General features: G+C 63.4%; 2 protein-coding genes across 5 annotated transcripts in view; one reads left to right on the top strand and one right to left on the bottom strand.

The window, feature by feature from the left end:
- Positions 1–273: 273 nt before the first annotated feature.
- On the bottom strand, positions 274–3,232 carry PHETA1 (PH domain containing endocytic trafficking adaptor 1). Its single transcript, XM_075167630.1, has 2 exons — positions 2,728–3,232; positions 274–2,228 (listed from the first exon to the last, which is right to left on the bottom strand). Exon 2 carries the CDS (start codon positions 2,215–2,217, stop codon positions 1,438–1,440), a length of 780 nt encoding a protein of 259 aa, XP_075023731.1. The 5' UTR covers positions 2,218–2,228; positions 2,728–3,232; the 3' UTR covers positions 274–1,437.
- Positions 3,233–6,608: 3,376 nt separating this feature from the next.
- The window catches only part of SH2B3 (SH2B adaptor protein 3), a 27,064-nt gene continuing 12,269 nt past the window's right edge, over positions 6,609–21,403 (top strand). The window contains exons 1-2 of one of the 4 annotated variants that reach the window (XM_075167645.1): positions 6,609–6,919; positions 15,700–16,488. In XM_075167645.1, the coding sequence (XP_075023746.1) occupies positions 15,727–16,488 (762 nt within the window). In that variant the 5' untranslated portion in view covers positions 6,609–6,919; positions 15,700–15,726. Of the gene's footprint in view, positions 6,920–8,273; positions 8,776–14,670; positions 14,824–15,699; positions 16,489–21,403 lie in introns of those variants that run through there. The other 3 variants (XM_075167644.1, XM_075167647.1, XM_075167646.1) reach the window with 3 other exon arrangements.

Raw genomic sequence — 21,403 nt, 5'->3', positions numbered from 1 at the left:
ATGCATCCCATCCCATCCCATCCCATCCCATCCCATCCCATCCCATCCCATCCCATCCCATCCCATCCTATCTATCCCATCCCTGCAGGCAGATGTGGGGCTCCAGGGCACTGCGAGACCCTGGCGTTGGCCACGTCCCACTCAGGCGACACAGTCCCTACCCAGCCCCATGGACACGGTGGGGACAGGAGGGGGCTTAAAATGGAGGATTAATTCCCACCTGGGCCCCCCTCCCCAGGGGTTTAAACGCGCAAGCGAGAACCAGGCCCAGGAGGGAATTTCTGAAACAACTTTTATTGTAGCAAAATCTTGTGCCTGTCCCAAGGGGGCAAAGGGAGCTGGAGCCACCCGGCCCAAACCCGGGGCACCCCGACTGCTCCTCCCAGACCTGGGGCAGGTCACCCCACCTCCAGGCCAGCAGCTTTAGTGTCGATATAAGCCATTGGGGAAATAAAAGAGAAACATCAGCACGAGACACTGGCTTCACTCCAGTTCGGCACATGAATCATTCAACACCCCCCACCACTGACACATACGTTCCCGTTCGCCGCTGCGAGCGATGCTTCCCCTTAGCGAGCCAGCCCGGGGATGATGCCCTGCCCCAAAATATCTGCCCGGCAAGGTGGCACCCGCAGCCGCCGCGTTCCCCTCGGGGCTGCCCCCGCCACGGGTTCACTGGCCGGGCTGCAAACAGCAATCGCCCTGTGCAAGACTCCGGGGCCAGGCGTCAGCAGCTCCCCGGGCGGCCGGGGCGCGCGGTGCTGCTGCCGTTAAGGAAGGGCTGCGCTCGCTGATATTTTCATTTTCAAACCACATCCTGCTGGAGCAGAGGGATCCGGCGGAGCTCGGTCGACCTCAGCCAGTTGCTTGTGCCAGGCAGGGAGGGGAAAGCGGTAGCAGGCTCCTGGGCTGTGAAACACCCACACGGGGGCTCAGGCGGGCAAGATCCCATCAAAATCCTCCTCCAAAAGCATTGTCAGTGCACGACCCCGCTGCAAGAGCATCAAGAGGCCCCACCAGACCCAGTGCAGCGGTCGATTCCCAGGAGGCAGCAGCCAGCAAGTAGCTTGCTTGCGCTGGGTGGACCACCCCGCACCCACACCCGGGCACAACCGGAGGGGTGCACCCCTGCGGGCAGCACCCGCAGCTGGCACAAGATGCCGGAGAGCCTGGCAGCCCCAAGAGTCCGGGGATTTCTTGCCTGGCTGGCGGCACGCTGAGCCCAGCTGCCATCGGTGCTGGGCTGGAGTTTCACCATCACGGAGTAGCACTGGTGTCCCTTGGCACTGGGTGCTTGGTGGCACCATCAGCAGGTGTCCATCACCACCATGGACAGGGCTACACGTCCCGGGGTGAGGAGGGATCCAAGGCGGCACCAAGGATGATCACTTCCTCCCTGCCACGGGTCCTGGTGGGTCCCCAGGGATCGGCCACCTCTCAGAGCCGGGGGCCATGCCGCCTTTCTAGCCAGTCCTGCTGCAGCCGAGCCACCTCCCGGCCATACCGCTGGTGGAGCTGGCAGAAGGTGGACGGGCTCTCCGCTGTGGCCGCCCCGGCACTGCCTGCCTCGCTGCTTGATGCCCGCCTGCGTGGTGGCAGCGGCGGTGGCCGCAGGTTCCCCTCACTGTCATGCCTGCCACAGCCGGAGGTGTTGGGCAGCCGGTGCGCTCCTGGTGCGTTGTTCCACACAGCGCAGCCGTTCTCCTTCGGCAGGACGGTGGGCAGAGCCAGCAGTCGCTCTGGGGACCGCTCCGGCCCCGAGGGCTTTGGCTTCCAGGAGGCAGGTGACTGCCGGCAGCCTCCGCATCCACCGGCCGGCCCCCGGCGCATCTCCTCCAGCTGCTTCTCCAGCTCCCGCACCACCAGGCGCATGTAGTCGAAGCTGGCTCGTGAGAGCGACTTCACCCACGACTCCATGGCGGCCTGGCTCTCGGCCGCCAGCACGTAGGTGCGAGACTTGGCGCCGCCGAAGCGGATGGCGAAGGTGAATTCCTCAGCCGAATCACAGAGCTCCACGGTGCAACCCTCCAGCACGATGACTCCCACCGGCTCCCGGCTCTCCCGTTCCTCGAAGTAGAAGAGCATGTTGCCCTTCAGCACGAACCAGCGGCGATGGTACGCCGTGTGCCGCTCACCGCGCTTGTAGAGGAAGCCGGCGTTGTCGGCCGGGGAATCGCAGGTGGCATAAAACGCCAGGCTCCGCTCGTTCAGCTTCATGGCTCCGCGCCCTGCAGGGACAGAGGGTGCTCAGCCGCCCGCCGGCACGCAGAGAATGGGTGCACCTTAATTGCACGGTAATAAGCTGTTGGCTTTTTGTTCCTGGCAGCACTGCCCTGGCACCCAGGAAATGGAGCCGGTGAATAAACAGCCCCATGATCGCAGCTGGGATAACCCCGCTCCCAGCCAAGGTGCGTCCGGCGGGTATCTGGGGCTCCCCGGGGTGGGGGTCTCCCTCCCAGCTGAACGTTTTCCCACAGAGGAGCCCCGGACAGGGCTCATCCTGGTGCCGTATGGCACCCGGCGCAGGTGACCTTACCGCTGGCACCGTGTTTGCCCTGCGTTGCGGCGCTCCTCCCCATGGCACGCAGGGAGGTTTTATGGCCTGTGCCACAGATCCGGCTGCTGCTCTGGAGAGCTGTGGCCATGGATTTTGTCATCTGGACAAGACCACCTCTCCCCTTGTCCCCTAATCACCGGTGGCCTCACCATGCCAGACTTTCCGCCTACCTGGACTCTGCCTCTAGCTCCGGTCTCCGGTGGCTGCCAGCATCAGCGACGCGCGAGTGGCCGTGGCGGCCGTGGGAGCGCTGGATCTGGGGTCAGCCGGTGTCAGGGGACCGTGGGGGCTGGCACCCCAGTGTCCCCGCTCCGGCCGCTGGCTCCAGCACCGAAACGCCTGCGGTTTTCGCGCGTCACGCCAGCCTGCGGAGCACAAGGCGGACGTGCGCCAGGATTATTATTTTCCTATTAAGCCACATCGCAGAGTTCAGGGAGATGAGACGGGGGCTCTCGGGGCTCCCAGCGCCGGGGGTGGGGGCAGCGGGGACCCCTTTCCCGCAGGCAGCTCAGGGACTCTCCTTGGGGTCCCCAAAGTCTTGGGGACGTTTGGGAGCGGGGGAGCCGCCCTCCACCCCGCACCGGGCGGCCCCGCTCCGAGTCGGCTCCCGCCCGCTCAGCCCCGCTCCGCTCCGCTGCGGCTCCGGCCCCCCCCGGCCCCGCTCCCGGCCCCGCTCCCGGCCCCCCACGGCCACCTTTGTCCTCGCTCCCCGCCGCCCCGGCTCGGCTCGGCCCGGCCCGGCCCCGGCGGGCGGAGCGCTGCTCCCGGCCGGCTCCTCCTCTGCCACCGCCCATCACCGCCGCTCGGGGTGGCCCGGCGGGCGGCGATGGGGGGGCCCTTGGCCCGGCTGGGAAGCTGCTCCGGAGCTCGGCCCCGGGGCTTGGAAGTCCGGGCTTGGCACAAAGCCCTCGGCGGGTCAAACCTCTGGGCACCGGGGCCGAGCTCCGGGCAGCGCCGGGGAGAGATGGGAGCACAGGTCCGGGGGGTGCAGGGGGATATGTGCACGACCAGGGATGTGCACGTGGATGTATGCATGGATGTATGTGTGGATGTATGCATGGCTGTATGCATGGATGTACATGTGATGTATGTGTGGATGTACGCATGGATGTATGCATGGATGTACACATGGATGTACTTGTGGATGTATGCATGGATGTATACATGGGTGGGAAACCTGTGAGCTTAGAGCTGGAAGTGGCTGCACAACACTGACTCAGGTTTTTGGGGCAGAGTGGGTGCCCAGGAGCATCTGACAGGGAACGGGCAGAGGCCCATGGATGGGGTGGACGAAAAAAGAAGGAGCTGAGGCTGGCGCCGAGTGGTCTGGGTGGGCATCTGGGGGAGGGTGACAACTGGTACAAGGAGCTAGAAAGCAGGGGGTGGCGAGCCGTTAGCTGGGCGCTGGAGCTGCTGGGTATTGTGCAACTGCGTGGGCAGAGATCGCAGCCCCCTCGCTCCCTCCTGACTGTGGGAGCCGCGTGGCACTTGAGCTGCTGATGCACTCTCGGATGGGTGGCCAGCACTTGCCCCATGCAGGCCAAGGCGTGAGCAGGTCCAGCAGTGCCGAGCACTGCCTGGGGCTGGGGCTGGATTTCCCGCTGCCGCTACCCATGTCCCAGGTCAACCACAAACCTTTTGGCTGGGAGAAGCCTCCAGGCTGACTTCTGCTCCTGGTTGGCCTTCCACGCTGAAAGTGTCACCAGCCCAAGGACCACCTCAGCACCGCTGCCATGTCCCAATAAATACCAGTGTCAAGGATTTACTGTCCTTATCGCTGTCCCTTTCCTCCAGTTTCTTCGTTCCCCCACTCGGCTGCACAGCAATGTGTATATTTTAGCAAAAGAGGGGCTGGCACTCATTTTGCAGGCCCTCAACTAAGAAATCCTGCCGTCGGTCACCCCCGCAGCGACCGCCGCTGCCTCGTGGTCCTCACCTCTCCCCTCCCATAGATGCCCCCCCACTGCCCTACGCAGCTGCTCGGGGCTCTGCAACCTTCTGCTCGTGGCAGTGATTTTCAGTTCACCGAGGGTTTTGCCTATCACCTGCAGACTTTCTCTTTCAGACTATAAAAAGGGATTTAAACAAGCACTAAAACCATCTGGGCTTTATCTTCCCTCCTGCGTGGAGCGGCTCTGTTCAAGGCTGCTGGTGGGAAGTCTTGGGTCTCTCTGCACCGCTTATCTCCCTGCCTTGCTGAGAGGTGCCCTTTCACACGGCAAGATTAGGAGGGGGAAGGACTGTGGGGAGAAGGCATATCTTTATTAGACCAGCTGGAGTAATTGAAAAAAAGACGGCCACGCTCCCAGCTCTGCCTTCCTTTGCTGGGACTCCAAAAACCCGGCTGCTTCTTGCAGCCCCATCGGCTGCTTTAGCGGAGGTTGTTCCTCCACCGCAGCTGCCTCCCGGGGAGCCCTTTGGAAGCTCCTTTGGAGAATCGCTCCAATTCCTCAAAAACCACCAGCAAAATTCCCCCGTGGGTTTTTGCTTCCCGTCAGGTCTCCCTTGGGACAGTTGCATGTCGCTGCACAGGCTCCAGCACTTCCCCTTCTGAGCGGCCCCATGATATTTTCCCTGTTGTCCCTGCCGGCGAGGAGCCCAGAGCCCATGCCTCAGTTTCCCCAGCTAGATCTTGCTGGGAAAGATGGGAAAATGAATTCCCATGCTGAGCTTGACGCCAGCAGGGAAAAGGAGGCGAGGGGCTGCCGGGCGCCGTTTAGGACGTGGGCTGCCCTTGGCCTCCGCTTCCTGCTGCTCCCATGACCGGTGACTTGGCGGCGCGGTTACGCAGCGGCGGGTGCTCGATGGCTCAGCGAGGTGAGCCGGGGAGCTCTGAGTCACCGCCGGTGCTGGCTCGGTGGGGGTCGGTCTTGGAAATCTGGGGGTGCTGGGAGGGTACCGAGGGGCTGCTGGACACCCAGCGCTGTGCGTGTCCCCAGCCGGCACATGGAGGAGAAGGGGTGCGGGTCTCTGTCGCGACCAGCAGCAAAGGGTCCCAGAAGCTGTGCCCTGGGGTTCAAGGCAAACAAGTTGTGACCGCCACGGAGTCCCCAGTGTGGGGCTGGCGCGACCCTACACGGTGCATTTTGGGGTGCGGGCACCCCTGTCCCGCTCCGGGCCCACGCAGATTCACCGTCCCACGCAGGTCTCCAGCGGGGGCCCCCCCACCGCCGCCGGGGCAGGAGGGCAGGGCAGCGCGGCGAGGCGGGGCCGGGAAGGGCGGGAGGCGGCGTGCAGTGCGGCGGGTGCCCGGGAGAGGGCAGCTGGAGCCCAGCGACGGCTGCGGGCAGCGCTGCGGGGCGCTCCGGGCTCGGCGGGGCTGCGGGGGTGCAGCCCCTCCACCACCACCCTGCCCATCACCACCCAGCCCATTGCCCACCCTGCTCATCACCACGCTGCCCATCGCCCACCCAGCCCATCGCCCACCCAGCCCATCACCACGCTGCCCATCATCATCCTACCCATCACCCATTGTGCCCATCACCATCCTGCCCATCACCCACAGAGCCCATAACCACCCAGCCCACCACCATCCTGCCCATCACCCATGTCCATCGCCCACCCTGCCCATCACCACCCAGCCCATCACCACCCTGCCCATCACCACCCTGTCCATTGCCCCCCCTGCCCATTGCCCACCCTGCCCCTCGCCCACCCTGCCCTCTGAAGGGGTGCATGAAAGCCAGGCTGAGATTTTGGGGAGCATTGCCAGTTGAGCGCAACACCCCTCTAACCAAGCATTTCCAGATGTCACCCCCCAGGGCAGAGAGGAGGGACCCTCCTCTCACTGTGGGATGGCAGAGGTCACCTGCAGCCGATCACATCCCATCCCCAGGAAATGCCGATGTGCCACTTCCAAACCACCCCACGCAGCCTGAAAACAAAGTGGGCCAGAGGGTGGGAGTTAAAGAGAGGAATGGGAAGGATGGTTGGAAGCTGGTTAAGGCTTTTACAGGAGAAGAAAGCAGCAATGGTTAAAAGCTGAGCCCAATGCAGAGCGGAAGGGAAGCGGCGGCGTGTGTGCGTGTACAAGGGCATCTGCGCAGCTCCGCTTAAACAAACAGAAAAAGCAGAAGTCGGTGGTAGTGAATTAGCAGTTAGGGACTGTAGAAAATCCATACAGGAAGCAAAACAAAAGAGAAATCTCAGGCCACGGGGGCTGAGGACGCTGAGAGGGCACTTTTGAAATAGATGAAGCTCATAAAGAAAAGTGTGCAATAGTTGCGCTCTGGGACAGCCGCCCGTGGGAAGGAGGGCAGGCAGCGGGCTCTGCCGACCGCTCGTCCGTGCTCAGAAAAAAAAGCCAGAAGGTGCAATTATGCATGAAGCAACGGCGGGAGGAATCAAAAAGCAGCTTTTAAGGTAAGATTTTATCATGTCAGCTGCTCCCAGCCACTTCCCTGTGGGGTTTGGGGAGGGCTGGTTGGTTGCAGAGTCACCCGGACCCCTGGAGCAGGCGATGCCCAAGGGGAGCGCGGGGTTATAGCCCTGCAGGGAAGCTCTGCTCCGCTCTGGGGGGGTCGGTGGGGTTGGATGGGGGCAGCGGGGCTGTGTCCGCACCAGCACAGCCCAGGGCCGTGGTCTGGGGATGGCCAGCCCCTGGGCACAGCACCAGCCAGGGGTTCCCATTTCAGTCTTTTCCCTGTCGGAAGGGAATGGATTGGGAATAGATGGGGCGAGTGACTGGGGTGTGTTTTAAAGCATCACCGAGGATGGAGCCCGCTGGTGGTGACACACAGATGCCCTTTCACAAACAGCTCGGCGTGCCTCAGCCTGCTCTCCAAGGGCAAAATCCTGCAGCTTCCACCTTCCCAACACCCACAAATCGATCGCGTGGTATCTGTAAAATCCCAGCTGCTGCTTCCCTGGGTTTCCCCGGTTTGGCGTGCTGCGTGAGCGCCAGCCCTCGGGCAGGGCTGCTTCACTGCGGCTCTTCCATGCCTGGCATGAGCAGCACCTGCGTGGGGGGTCTGCGGGGCAAGGAGAGCCCCTCCGTTCCCGGCGCTGCTGCCGCTCGAGGAGGACGAGGCCCCGGAGGAGCTCTTGGGACAGCCGGTGATACGGGTGGGAGATGTTCATGGGCCAGATGTGACGGTACAGACCACAAACCAGCCCTTTTCTGGAAATAGGTGCAGTGAAAGTTTATTGTCCTCCTATTTCCCATTGCTCACAGGGTGGGCAACTGCAGCTCCGCCTGCCACCCTTGTCCCCATGGGATGGGACGGCACTAGGACAGCACTGGGACTGCCGAGCCTGGCCCGTGTGCTCCCACCTCAGTCCCCAGCCCTCTCGGCACTGGAGGGACACTGCGACCGCTCACAGCTGAAGCTCTCGCCCACGGTGTGGGACATCTGTGGGCCCTGTGGCCTGATCTGCTCCCACCCACCGTGGGCAGCACCCCGCAGTGCCTCTCACAGCAAAGGCAGAGGAAAATGATGAGAAACGGGGTTTGAGACAGCGTCTCGCCCACTGCCGCCACCGCAGAGGTCCCTTGGGTCCCAGCCTGTGGAGCCGTGGGAGGATGCGGCCGGGCAGGAACAGGAAAGCAGGGTGTTTTCCTGCACACCCCGCTCCCGAGCCCCCCAAACGACCCCATGATCGGGTTCCCTCCCGACCCCCGAGGAGCAAGGACCAGGCTGGGGTCGGGGGGGGGAGGGTGGGCTGTGGTGCCCGGACACCTCCAAATCCACAGAGAAAAAATTGTAAAACTCATAAAAACTAAAAAAAAAAAAAAAAAAAAAGTAATAAAACCAACCCCCGGGAGCGCAGCCGGGCTGTTTATGCCGCTGCCTCCGCGGGCGCGGATGCGATAAGATAAAGGCACGGGCGGGGAGGGGCGGTGCGGAGCGGTGCGCACCCGCGGAGCTGCCGGCGGGATCCGGACGGACAGACAGACAGACAGACAGCGCGGCCTCTCCGCTCCCCTCCGCTCCGCTCCGCCCCCGCGCAGCCTCCGCCCTCGGCCGCGCCGCTCCGCTTTACATAACCCGCCCGGGGCCGGGGTCCGCGCCCCGCGCCGCCGCGGCTCCGCTCGGCGGAAATGCGGAGCCGCCTGCCCCGGTTTCCTGCCTGAGCCGAGCCGTGCCATCCCGTACCGAGCCGTGCCATCCCGTACCGAGCCGTGCCATCCCGTACCGAGCCGTGCGCCCCGTCCCGGCCCCGGGCGCTCCGCCGCGCTCCACCATGGGCGAGCGGCAGCCGGACGCCTTCTCTTGCAGGTAACCGCGGGCGCGCAGCGGGACCGGGCTGTACCGGGCTGTACCGTGCCGGGGCGTCTCTGGGAAGCGGCCGCTGCAAAGCGAAAGTGGCGGCGGCGGGGTCCGGCCGGGCGGGGGGAGGCACGCGGCGGCCGCTCCTCCTGCCGCAGCCCCCGTCGCTTTCCCCGGAGCCCCGGGCGCGGACCCTCTTCCCTCCCCGAGCCCCAGCGCCTCCGCTCCGGGAGCATCATCCCCCTCCTCTGCCAGCCTTGAGCTCTCGGACCTCTCCCCACCTCACGGCACCCCTTTTCTGCGGGGGAACACTCTTATCCCGGGCCTCCTTCCCCTGGTTTACTCTGGTTCCCTCTGTCCGGGGGCCACGGGCACCTTCGGGGATCCCCGTTCTCCCAGCACCCGTTTCCCCCGTGGGCATTCCCTATCCCAGGGGCCCTATCCCAGGCACCCCCTGTGGGTGCCCCCAATCCTGGGGACACCCATCTTTCCAACATCCCTTTACCCCAGAGCACGCCCATTTTCTGGGATCCCTGTCCCCCCTCAAGGTCCCCCATTTCCCAGCAGCCCTATCCTGGGGACCCCTGACCCAGGGGTGCAACAGGCACGGAGCCAGCCCTGCCCCTCTCCTCCACCTACCCCCAGACCCCTGCAGCCCCTGGCATGTGGGTGGCCCCTCTTGGAGGGTGCAGGACTCCGTGGGATGATGCCCACCTGCCCCAGCCGCTGTTGTGGGGTGCTGCCCTGTCCGTGGGGGCTGTGCTCTGCCTGCCTGGCCCGCTGTCCCCTTCTCCTCTGCCCCCGTGCCCGCTGCGAGCGCCAAGCGGAGGTGCCAGCCGGAGCCTGCCAAGCGGCTCCTCCGGCTTTCTGCTCCCTGCGGACTTTGTTGGCTTGCAGGCGCTGTCTGGCTTGGCAGGCGCAGGGGCTCGGAGCATGAGGCCGATGCACCGGCAGGCAGCGTCCCAACGGCCTCCCTGCGCCCTGCTGGCGTGCCCAGTCCTGCTCGTGCCAAGCCCCGGCGGGGTCACCCTCGGAGAGCCCGGACCCGCTGGCTCGGACAGCGGCAATAACACAGTCATTGCTGCCCGGGCTGGGATTTACTGTCAAGGAAACCAGGATGAGTTGTCGAGCTGCGATTTCGATATTGCTGTTGCAAATTGATTCAAGATGTGCTGGAGTTGTGGGCTGGTGGCCCGGGGACTTTTTGGGTTGCTGCGCTTAGGTAGGAAAAGCAGGCGGAGGAAGAGGTGGCCGGCGCGGGGACCTGGCGCTGCCTGCTCTCACATGTCCCCGTCTGCCATCGGGCTTTGCTGGCAGGTTACGGGATTGGAGTTTAAAGGCCCGTGAAATTACTGGCAGGTTTCGCTTTGACTTGTTTGGGACTAGATCAACGCCTCGGATTTCTTTTTAACTCGCTTTTGGTGCAGGAAAGCCTTGTCCCTGTGCATTCCCCCCGCCCCCAATACTGCTTTTATTTTCTCCTTTGCTTTTATGTATTTATTGCCTCTAAAAAAAAAAATCTGTTTTGGTTTCGCCGGAGCCCGCGGGGCAGCAGGTCTGCCAGCGCCGGGTATCGCACCGGAGAGATTTGGGTGCAAGTGCCAGTGGCTTTTGAGGGGTCTTACGTCCTCCTCACCCAGAGCAAACCCTCTCCACCCATGGGGGTGCCGGGACTGACCCTGGCACTGCGAAGACGTCGGGAGACGTCGGGACAAATCCCAGCGGGTGAGATGAAGCGAAAGTGCAAGAGCTTGGCGCTGGTGGGGTTTGTGGTACTGCCAGCGCTGCCACGGCTCGGCGAGGAGGAAGAGCCAAATCCAGCCCTGAGGGGACTGCTGTGGCGGGGAGGCAGAGCCAGGTTGGCAGGGAGCTGAGCTGCTGGCTGCTCCCCTCTGTCCCCGTGGGCGAAGCCAGGGACCCCCAGCCAGCCGCTCCCCCGGGAGCGCTCCCTGCGCCCAGCTTCTCCCACGCCTACACCGCAGCGATTCATTTCGTGCAACAAAACAAACCCTGTCGAAAGAGGCCACCCCGCTGCTGGGCTTTTCCCCGCAGGCAGTGGGTGTAGGAGAGCATGATGATGTAAACCGGGCTGCAAGGTGCCAGACGCCACGGTGATGGGCACTCGGGTGAATGAGAGCAAGCAGAGGGTCTTTGGGGAGCTGGGCTGGCTGCAGGGGCTCGTCCTGGTGAGCTCCTGCGGGCCAAGTGAGCCTGGAGTTGCATTTGGCCCGAGGTGGGTTCGGGATGGGCTGTCTCCATGCCGTCTGTCCCAGCGGAGCGATCGGGGGAAGCCAAATGGGTGGATTTCCCCTGGATTTAAAGTGCCGTAACATTGGCCGCATCCCCAGAGGTCTGCAGTGCTGCTCAGCCCACGCAGAGTCGTAGATTAAGGCCAGCTCTGACCTTTGATGTACAAGCTGTGTAGTGCCGGGTGGTCAAGTAAGGGGTGTGTATGTCCTGCGAGAAGGTGGGGATAGGAGAGCAGAATCAGCTCCCCTCAAGCCTCTCGGCTTTTAACCCGATTTCCTAAGAAAACACAGCCTGTGTGAGCATGCGGTGGGGTCTCTCTGACCTGCTCCTCTGTCGCTTTTGAGTTTGTTGGTTCGGTTCAGGCAAAGGAGAAGGAGGGAAGGTCCTGGGACCCCCTGGGGTCCTCCAGCTTTTGTGGAAACTGCCGGCAGGTCGCAGGGAGCGATGGTGCTCAGAGGTGCGGTGCTGTGCCATCACCCTCTACAAGACCCCAGAGAATCCACACCACCGCAGGGGGCTGCTCCCAGGGAGAGGAGCAGGACAGTGCCGGGCAGTTTCTGCTGTGGGTTGTGCTGGTCTGATGCACAAATGGCCTCGGCTGTTTTATAGTGATGCTGTAAATATGTGGGTGCTGTTTTGGGGGGGTAATAGGGGGTCCCTGTCGCCCTCTTTGCTCCCATGGAGTCCCCTCCCGGGGCTGTGCTGCCCTGGGTGCATAGGCTGGGGCTTTCTGCTCTGCTCGGGGGTAAATCAGCAATATTTCCCCCACTGGTGAAAGTGGGCTGCTGGAAGGGAGAAGGGGCTCGGCTGAAGGGCAGCAATAAAACTTCATGGGGCTTTCCATGAGCGTGGAGTCGGGGCCGCTTTCCACGGCAGCGCTGGCTCTGCAGCGAGCGTGCCCAGGGCAGGGGACGTGCCATGAACACGTCGTGTTGTCGCCCAGCTTGGAGGAGGGTGAAATCGGGGTGGTCTCCTCTGTTCCCCCCCTTATCCCGCATCCGGACCCTTTCCCACCTCTCCCCCTGCACCAGACCCTCCTGCCTTGCTGAGCCCATTCCCAAATGGCTGCACCGCCCCGCTCATCCCCCTCTGCGCTCTCAACCCAGGGTCGCATCCAGCCCGTCCTCCAGCGCCCGCTGCCCCGATCCCGGGGGATCGGGATGCAGAGAGGGACTGCACCAGCACCATCCCAGGGGGATGCTCCACACCACCCAGCCCTTGCGAGCCCACCTCCCCGGGGACCCGCATCCCCCCAAACCCTCCCCGGGGACCCGCACCCCCCCGAGCCCCCCGCACCGGATGCTCTCCCATTGAAAAGTGCTGTTCATTGTAACCCAGCCTTTTACAGCCGCCTCGCGAGCGGGCTGCGGGGCCGTGCCAAGAAAGGCTGCTGCCGGTTCAGAATAGCTCTTTTCATGGAGGACATCCTGGGAAGGAACAATGTTCCCGCTCTTGGGATTGTGGGAACTTTGTATTTCTGCCACTCGGGATGCCGGGAGCTGCGGGGCCGGCGAGGGCGTCTCCCAGCCCCTCGCTTTGCTCCCTCCTGAAAATAGTCCTCGGGTTGAATTTGGTATAGCGTCGTGCTTGTAAAAGGGAGCCGAAAATGCCGCCGGCTGCTTTTCCTCCGGTTGGGGAACAGTTGTTTCTGGGACAGCCGGCACATAAATCAAATTTCCTATTTACGTTGCTGGCGTGCGTTTTCCTGGCGTGGAGAGTAGCGGCGAGGAGTCGGGGCCGGTTTCATTTTCAGATCGCGGTGCGCTGGCTGCGCTGCACATGCTCCGGCGCTGCCGGTGCGCGCGCGCGCGTGTGAGCGCGCCTCGCTCAGCGCCGGGCACGCCGACACGGTCGCTGCTCCGTAACATTTCCCTTCGAGGCCAGATTTGCAGCGCTGGGTGCTGGAGGGTGCCCTTCCCGCGCAGCCGCAGCCCCCTGCGTGGCTGTTTTGCGGTGAGCCGGGTCCTGCGGCCCCTCCGTGGCGAGGCCGGCCAGCTGGCTCCCAATCGCTCATCCTCCGGGATCGGGTGGCAGAGCTGCGGTGCTGGCTCCCGGCATCGCCCCGGCACTGCTCGGTGCTGCGGGCTCCTCTGGGTGCAATTGAACAACAAATGCATTTACTGGGATTTTTGCCACCGCGAAGGCACAAATAACCCGTTGCCGGATCCAAGCCATGGCCTCGGGTTACCGACCCGGCCGGTGCCGGCACCCGCTGCCGCAGCGACACTCGCCAGGTTGGGCAAGAGCTTAATGAAATCTCCCGGGGGCGGCTCGGCTGCAGGGCTGGATCCTGCGCAAGCCGGGGCTCGCCGCCCCAGCCCGCATCAAAGCCAGCCCGCGGCCGGTCTGTCCCGTCCCGCTCTTCCTCAGACTCCTGACCCAGCACCCCAAAACAAGCCCGCACCCGAAAACAGCCCTGAGACGGGGCCGGCTGGGTGGTGTGGCTGGGGGGGACGTTAGCCCCCCATCCCAACCCGCCCGTGGTGCATCCGAGGGTGGCCTGGATTCTCCGTTCAGTGCAAATTAAAGCAATTAGCTGCTGTGACAGGTCCTTCGCCTCAGCAGTGACCGGCAGGACGGCCGGGAGCCCCTCGTAGGAACATATGGGGTATAAGGGGTGTGGATGTAAAGTCTGCCTTAAAGCCACTGGCTGCTGAATTCCGGCATCGTGGAGCGCGATGGGCTGGAGCAGGGAGAAGCCCACGCAGCAGCGGGCACTCGCATCCCTGCGGCACATCCCTGCTGAAACCTGGGGCCAGGCGGAGGAGCGGGATGCTGCTGCGGTAGCTCCAGCGTGGATTCAGCCGGGATAACCAGGATAGCCATTTCCGCGTGAGAAGTGTTCCGGGCAGGAGCAGGGAGGACGGCATCGTGGTTTGTGCCGGTGCCGGCAGGAGGAAGCGCTGGGGATGTATTTCCCATCGTCGTGCCGGTTGGAAAAAAGCACGTTGCTACCGGAGACGGCCTTTGGCCGCTTCCCGCCGCGTGGCGCAGGCGAAGCCCGGCTTTTCCCGCGCCGCAAACCTCTCTCGAAGTCGGCATGGAGCAAGCCCAAAAACTTGGGAGGCGAATTCCCTGTCCTGGGAATCTTCCACCCGCCTGAGGAGCCATCCGCACGGGTGCCCCATTTCCCTCTGCATTTTGGGGGAGCATCCCGCCGAGCGTGCCGGCGGTGCCGGCGGCCGCAGCGGCAATTCCCGGGGTGCCGGGAGGAAGCGGGAGCGCAGCCGGAGGGTGCTGAGTCATGGGCAGGCTGGCGGCACTGATAGACGGCCGCGCGCGGGGGCCCCGCCGGGGGGTTCGGCCGGGCCACTGGCGGCCGCAAGCCCGGCACCGCCGCAACGCCGGCCGGCCCCGAGCCTCGGGCGGCTCTTCTGAGAAGCCGGGCCCCGGCGAGGCTGGCGGGGGGCAGATAACATCTCCCCTCGCCTAGAAACTCTGCAGGACGTACTAGGAAGGGCGGCGGGTGGGCAGAGATAGAGGTCCGCTTCCCGGCGTTATCGCTTCCCCGGCTGCAAACAAGATCCGCCGCGCTCTGCATCGCCCCGCTCGCTTCCTCCCGGCCCCTCGGGTTTCTTTTTCTTTTTTTTTTTTTTTTTTTTTTTTTAATTTTTCCTCCCCCTGACAAATGCAATCACTTTTCCTCCCCTCCCAGCAGCCGGGGCGCTGCTGCCGGGCGACCGGAGTTTCGGGGAGGCGGCGGTGCCCGTGCCGGCGCGGCAGGATCCGGGTGGGTTGGCCGATGTTTCCTGCCTGAGCGGAGTGCACGGCCCCGATAAGTGCCGCGGCTGAGCACGAGGTTCGGCGGTAAGCAGCACGGCGCAGCCAGGCCGGCCATGGGGAACGCTGCTGCCGGGCTCAGCCGGGCACGCCAGGGCGGCTGCACACCGGCCATGGGTGCCGTCAGATTGGCCTCGCAGCAAAATCTGCTCGGGGCGGAGATACGGCGTGGTTTGCCGGAGCCCGACGGCCCCTCGGTCCCGCAGGCAGCGGAGCGTCCCCCCGGGGACACGTGCTCATCCCTGGCCGTGCTGGCGGCGCGGCCGCGTCCCCCCAGGCCGGTGGGGCCGGGTGGATCTGGCAGGCGAGGCAGCTCCGTCCCTGGATTTCTGCAGCTTTTCGTGTTGTTCCCTCCCCTCCCGCCCCCGCTCCAATATTATCAGCTCCATTGAAATAGGTCCCTGGAGGGAAACCCATCGGCGCTGCGAAGCCTTGGCGGGAGGAGAGCGGATGCGGCCCGGCCGGGCGTCCCCGCGGGGCGGCGGGCAGCTGCAGGCAGCTGTGCTGGCAGGAAGCCGCGCAGACGCCCCGCTGCGGGACCTGCCTGCACCCCGCCTCGCAGGTGGGGAAACTGAGGCACGGCCCTGCCAGGTGGAGATGCGGATGCGGCAGGGTTGGGTGCTCGGCGTCTTGCATGGCCACTGCCTGGGGCGGGTGGCGAGCCGTAGCGGTTGCTTGTGCGGCCGTGCCGCTCTGCGGGGAGCCGGCTGCTCCTGGGCCGGCTGCAGCGCCTGTCCCCGCGCTCTGCCCCGGTGAATGACGGGGCTCGGACCGGGGTCCAGCTAACCACGGCCGCTTGCCCTGCGGGTACGCATCCGGAGCGGCGTGCGGCGGCGGGGGGCTGCCGGGGCGGGGGGAGGCATTGGGACCACCCTGACGCCGCGGGTGTGCTCTGTCTTGCAGCGCGGCCGCCTCGCTGGAGCCACGGCAATGAATGGGCACGCTCTGTCGGCCGGCACGCCAGCGCATCCCCGGGGCTGGCATGAGTTCTGTGAGCTGCACGCCATCAGCACCGCCAAGGAGCTGGCGCGGCACTACCTGCGCTTCGCCACCGAGCACCCGCACCATGACCTCCTGGCCGCCGAGAACTTTTCGGTGCAGTTCACCGACCTCTTCCAGCAGTACTTCTGCCACGAGGTGAAGGAGGGCTTCGCCATGAACCAGCTCCGCATCCTGCCTGCCGGCCCGGCGCGGGATTACCGGGAGACGCACCGGCGGCACGCGGATGCCTCCTTGGGCACGGTGGCCACCAAAGCCGAGGCGGAGCCGGGCGCCCGCCCCGAGCAGCCCAGCCGAGTCCCCGAAGCCGCCCCGGCTGGGCTGCGCAAGTCCTGGAGCTCGGAGGAGTTGGCGGGGCCGGCGCGGCGGCCCTTCTCGCTCAGCCAGCTGCGCAGGAGCTGGCGCAGCCTCTTCCGACGCCGTTCCTCGGACGCCCTCCCCGGGGACGGGGACGGGGAGGTGGCAGCGGCGGAGGCGGCTCTCAAGCCGGGACTGGGCAAACGCATCCTGCCGTGGGGGCTGGCGCGGGAGCAGCCCCCCGAGGTGCGCAAGGAGGGGGTCCTCAAGTACGGGCTGCTGGACGAGACCTCCCTGGACAGCGGGACGCGCTGGCAGCGCTGCCGCTTGGTGCTGCGGCGAGCGGGGACGCCCGACGGCGAGGAGTACGTGCTGGAGCTCTTCGACCCGCCCAAGGTAAGGACCGGCCGGCTCTTGCCCGTTTCGGCCGGGTGATGCTGCGGGTCCCTCGGGAGCGGGTTGGTGGCGATGCCAGGCTGCCGGCACGTCCCATGGTGGGGAGCAGAGGCTGCACCCTGTATTTGAGACCTCTGAGAAGGAGAGCCATTGCCACAGGCTCGCGCTCAGGGCTGCATTCAGGGGGCAAAAGATGCCACGACCATGTGCCAAGGGCGACGTGAGCGCTAATTATTGCAATCGGTCGAGATGCAATTGCATTTCTCCTTGCTGGGATCCCAAACCTGGCTTTTCTAGGTTCTTTGCCCTCGGATGTGGAGCTGAGGATGGGGGCTGGTGGCCTCCGCACCGCTCGTTCCCAGCCCCATGGACCGATCCCAGCAAGGCGGGGGTCACCGGGTCTGGCGAACCCCAAATTCACCCTGTCCCTGCTGTGCCGTGGCTTCAGCAGCCAAAGCATCTGCTCGCCTGGGCAAGTTGGGAAAGGAAGGGGAAAATAGAAATTAGGCTCTGTGCCTTCCTCTGCTCCCCGTGGGACCTGTAAGGGAGTTTAATTTTATTTTTGTAAGTACTTTTGTGGCTAGAAATTCAGATCTCGTCTACCCCGGGGAGCTCCCGTGGTGCTCAGACGCCAGCTGGAGCGGAGATGATGCAGGATGTGAGTGAACGGGGAGCGATGCGGGGGGAGCCGTGGCGTTTAATCTTTAAAAAGACAGTTCCTCCACATGGCAGGGCTTACGCAGGCATGATGGGCTGGGTTTTCTCTTTCTTTTTCCCTTTTTTTCTTGTGCTCGTTTAACTTTGATGACTAACTTGTGCTTTGGAAGGAGGAAGCCTCGGGTAGAGCCGGAGCTTTGTCCCTGCCTTCGGGCTGTGTTTGCCGCTCACCACGGCAGGGCCAGGGAGCGGACGCCTAAATTTCTGCTATTTCTGTCAAACAACCCCAATATTAAATATTTAAAAAAAAAAAAAAAGTAAAGAAACACCAAAATTGTAAAATCCGAAAGTAAAAGCTGGTTGTGCTCCGTCGTGTCAGGAGTTGCGGTTGTTTGTCCCCATCCCGGGGCACGGGGAGGTCTGGCTCTGAACAGCATCGCTCTGGGGCTCTTCGAGGGTGCTCCCAGCAGCTGCCAGCACCGCTGGGTGCCGGCGTGATCCGGACCCCAGCTCACCCGGACGGCATCGGGCATGTCCGACACTGGGGGAGGTGGGGAGGAGGCATTGGGCTGGAGCTATTTCAGGCGCTGGTGCCAAATTTGCTGCTGGCTTTGTTCCTCCTCATCGGCGGTGGCGGTGGCCCAGACCTGCCCTCGGGGCTTTGCAAGAGCCAAAAATAAAAGCGAGGCGAGGGGATGCCCTCCCGGGGGGGGGCTGTGCTCCCCGGCGCGGGGGGGCTTTGGCAGTCGGGGCCAAGCACCCCCCTCCACGGGCACCCACCCGTGCCCCCAGCCACCCACCCGTGCCCCCCGGGCACCGAGCCCCTGAGCATTTATTTTTTCTTTTCCCCCGTGCACATTACAGCTGCAGTGGCTTTGGCCACTTCCACACCAGGTAAATCCCCGGTGACCCGGCACAGCCGCGCGGCAGAGCCGAGCCGTCCTTTCTGCCAACTCTTTTCCTCCAAAGGCTTTCGGGCGCAACGCAGGGAGCAAAGCCACCGCACCGCCGGCACTTGCACCGGCACAGCACCCTTGTCCCGCAGGATGAGCACCCGGTTGGGCCCCCGCTGCGTCCCGCCTGCCCCCAGGACCTGGTGCTTGCAAAGGCTGCTTTTTCCCTTTTTTTTTTTTGCCTTTTTTCTTTATTTTTCCCCCCTGGGAAGCAAGCCCAGCGCACAGCACGTGCTTCCTCTCCCCGCAGCCCCTGCCCGGCTTTGACCCCTGGGCGGGAGGCTTTTCCAAGAAGACACTTAGCAAGTTCACCCCGCGCGCGGCAGCGTTATTCCTTGCAATTTCCAACAAATCTCTGTCCCGCGGAGTTTTCCTGGTGAGTCCCCAGGGCCCCGAGCAGGGGGTTTTCCATGGAGCCAGATCCATGGAAAAGGGGGGGGATGTTCTTTGCTGGATTTCGCGAGTCTCCGGAGTAAATTGCTTCCTGCGCGAATATTCTCAGGGCGGGTCCTTCCTTTCTAATGAACTGGGCCGGGGCCAGATCCTGTCTCCTTTACAGTAGAGTCAGTCCAGCCCCTTTCCCAGTAACTGTGGTTGCATTCTGGGGGCGGGGGGAAACCCTGCGCCGTGCTGGTGGGTCCCGCTCCCCAAACCCAGCAAGGGGGCAAACCACGGAGCAGTGGGAACAGAACAGCTTGTTGGTGGTGGGGTTTTTTTTGTTTTTTTGTTTTTTTTCTTTAAAATAACTGAATAATAACCAATAACCCTCCGGGGAAGGCTGCAGGGAGCCCCCTCCCCTCCATCCTCCGGCCCTGGGATGCTCACAGGGCTTTGCCACTGCCTTTCACCCATGTTGTGGATCTGTTCCTGATTTGAAGATGCCGTGGATCATCATGGAAGGTTAATGGTTTTAAATAAGCAACTGTAAAAACAGTCCTGGGGCGCTTTCGTCCCTGGCTGGTCTCTGGACCCATAAGCTTGGTCACCCTCGAGGTCTCCCCAGAAGCGCCCTCCTCTTCTCCCATTCTCCCCTTTAAATAATACCACGTACATGGAAATTCAGCCCAGCTTTTACAGCATCAAGCCAAGCCCCCAGATATTCGGCACCATGCGATGACCTTGGAAAAGCAGGGTGCGTGGGGAAGGGGGGGCCCCGCGCCTGCCCCACTGCAGCTCGGCCGTTGCTCCCTCCCTCTGCTTTTGGCAGCTTTTATCTTATTTTCCCCCCGGTGCGATCCAGCGGGGCCTCCCAGCCTAATCCCATAACGTGCCCGGCATCAAAGGGAGCAGGGTGCTTTGAAGAGCCCTAATCCCATTTAGTGCTTGGGTGGCTGCAGCCGGCGCTGCGCCGGGCTGGGCGAAGGGGTGAGTGTCGGCGAGCCGTGCCGCAGGCGCCGGCGATCCCTGCGGCATTCCATCCCCCAGGGATGTGCCGGCCTCATGGGATGAGATGGGGCTTCCCGTGCTTGCATCCGCTGCTGGGTTGGTTTTGGCATCGCTCCTTCCTCCCTCGAGCCCTGGAAAAATGATGTTGCAAAGGAGGGATTTGGAGTCGGTTGGATCCGGAGCTCTGCCGGGAGTGGGTCACAGTCGGGCTGCAGGGCACCGGTGGGCTCAGGGCAGCCGGCGCAGGGCAGGGGGCACCCGGACCCCCACCCTGGGGACATGCCGGAGGGCACCGGTGTGCTGGGGAGAGGAGGGATGCCAGGATACCGTGCCACCGACCGGTGCCGGGGTGAGGTGATGATGGCACGAGGCTGCTGGGGCCGGACCCAGCACCAGCGGGGCCATCCTGACATGCAGAGCGCCTGGAGCAGGGGATATCTATAATGCTTGTACGTATGGGTGTATACATACATGTGCACAGGAAAACCAGTAAAACCCTGGGTACGGTCCTAGGCGTGCAGCCCAGGTGGATTCTCTGATGTCTAGTATGAGGGCGATGCTCGCCAGTCCTCCCGGGGAGGCACTAAGGGCTTTCTCCTCTACTGCGCCATTTATTCTCATATAACTTGTAGGACTGGGTAGCTCTGAGGCCTCTCCACCTTCCTAAATTTAAGCCAAAGCTGGCAAAAGAGGTTTGCGTGTTTTAGGGCGGCCCTGCGGGGTTTCGGGGCTGCCCTGTTCATCGGCTGAGCCCCAGCCCCAAGTGCCTTTTCCATGGCCAAGTCCTAAACTCCATGAAAACTGTGATTTGCAACGGAAATGTCCCGAGCCGTTTCTGTTGACCAGATGTTTTTACAGGAAGCGGAAGGGAAATGGGATTTGCATTTGCACTGGTTTCTTTATAGCGTTTTAATGAAATCCAGTGCATCCCGTAAATTGATGGCATGCCGAGACGAGCCGGGAAGACTCCTTCCGCTGAAAACCCGTGGTGCCTGTGTCACGGCTCGTATGTCTTCAGCCGTGGCCGCAGGAGGAGCAGTATTTTTATCTCTGCTCAGCGTGAGACTGCTTTGACTTCCTTTTTTTCTTTCTTTTTCCTCTTCCTTTCACCTGAAGCTGGTTTCTGAGAACTGCCACCTCCTGAGCAAGCGGGTCCCGCGCCCCTGGCTCCGATTTTTGGCACCTGGGGTTCTGCACAGCAGCCGGCCAGGCGCGGGTGCCCTGCAAGAAGGGGTTTGCCGGTGATGGGAACCATCAAAATGTCCCGTCGTCGCCCTGGCCTGGGCAAAGGCACGTTTGTGTCAATCTGGATCCCATTTGGTGTCCTCCATCCTGCGAGCCAGAGCAGGCTGGACCACGTGTGCTCCTGCCCTCGTCCCCGTGGTTTACCCAGGGGCGAGCCGGCTCACACCGAGGTTTTTTTTCTCTCTTTGTTGCAATGAAAATGTTAAACAATCCCAGGCTGGCGGGGGTTGTTGCCTTGATCCTCCGGCCAAGAGAGACCCTGTTGCATCGTCCCTTGGTGGCTGGACAGCACGTGGCCGGAGAGCTGCATCCCTCTCCTGGCATCCCCTGGGACCGCGTCCCTCTCCTGGCATCCCCTGGGACCGCATCCCTCTCCCGGCATCCTTCTCCTGGCATCCCCTGGGACCGCATCCTTCTCCTGGCATCCCCTGGGGCAGGAGCTGGGAAACCTGCTGTGGGGTAAGAGCCGGAGGGGTTTGGGTGTACTGCGATTCCCTTGGGAGAGGCGAAATCGCACCCAAAGGTGCCCAGAGCCGCACCGAAACCCGCCTGCGGACTTTCACCGCCGAGCGGGGCGGGCGGCGCATCCCCTCGCTGCTTCGCTTTCGGCGCGCACTGCTCGCTGTTCTTCGAAGGCGCGTGGGGCCGGGCGTCCTTTCGGCTTTTTGAGATTT

Source organism: Calonectris borealis, chromosome 18 (assembly GCF_964195595.1).
Source record: "Calonectris borealis chromosome 18, bCalBor7.hap1.2, whole genome shotgun sequence".
In the NCBI taxonomy this organism is placed as follows: domain Eukaryota; kingdom Metazoa; phylum Chordata; class Aves; order Procellariiformes; family Procellariidae; genus Calonectris; species Calonectris borealis.
The sequence above is the reverse complement of the archived record's forward strand: the minus strand, read 5'-3'. Positions and strand labels throughout refer to the sequence as shown.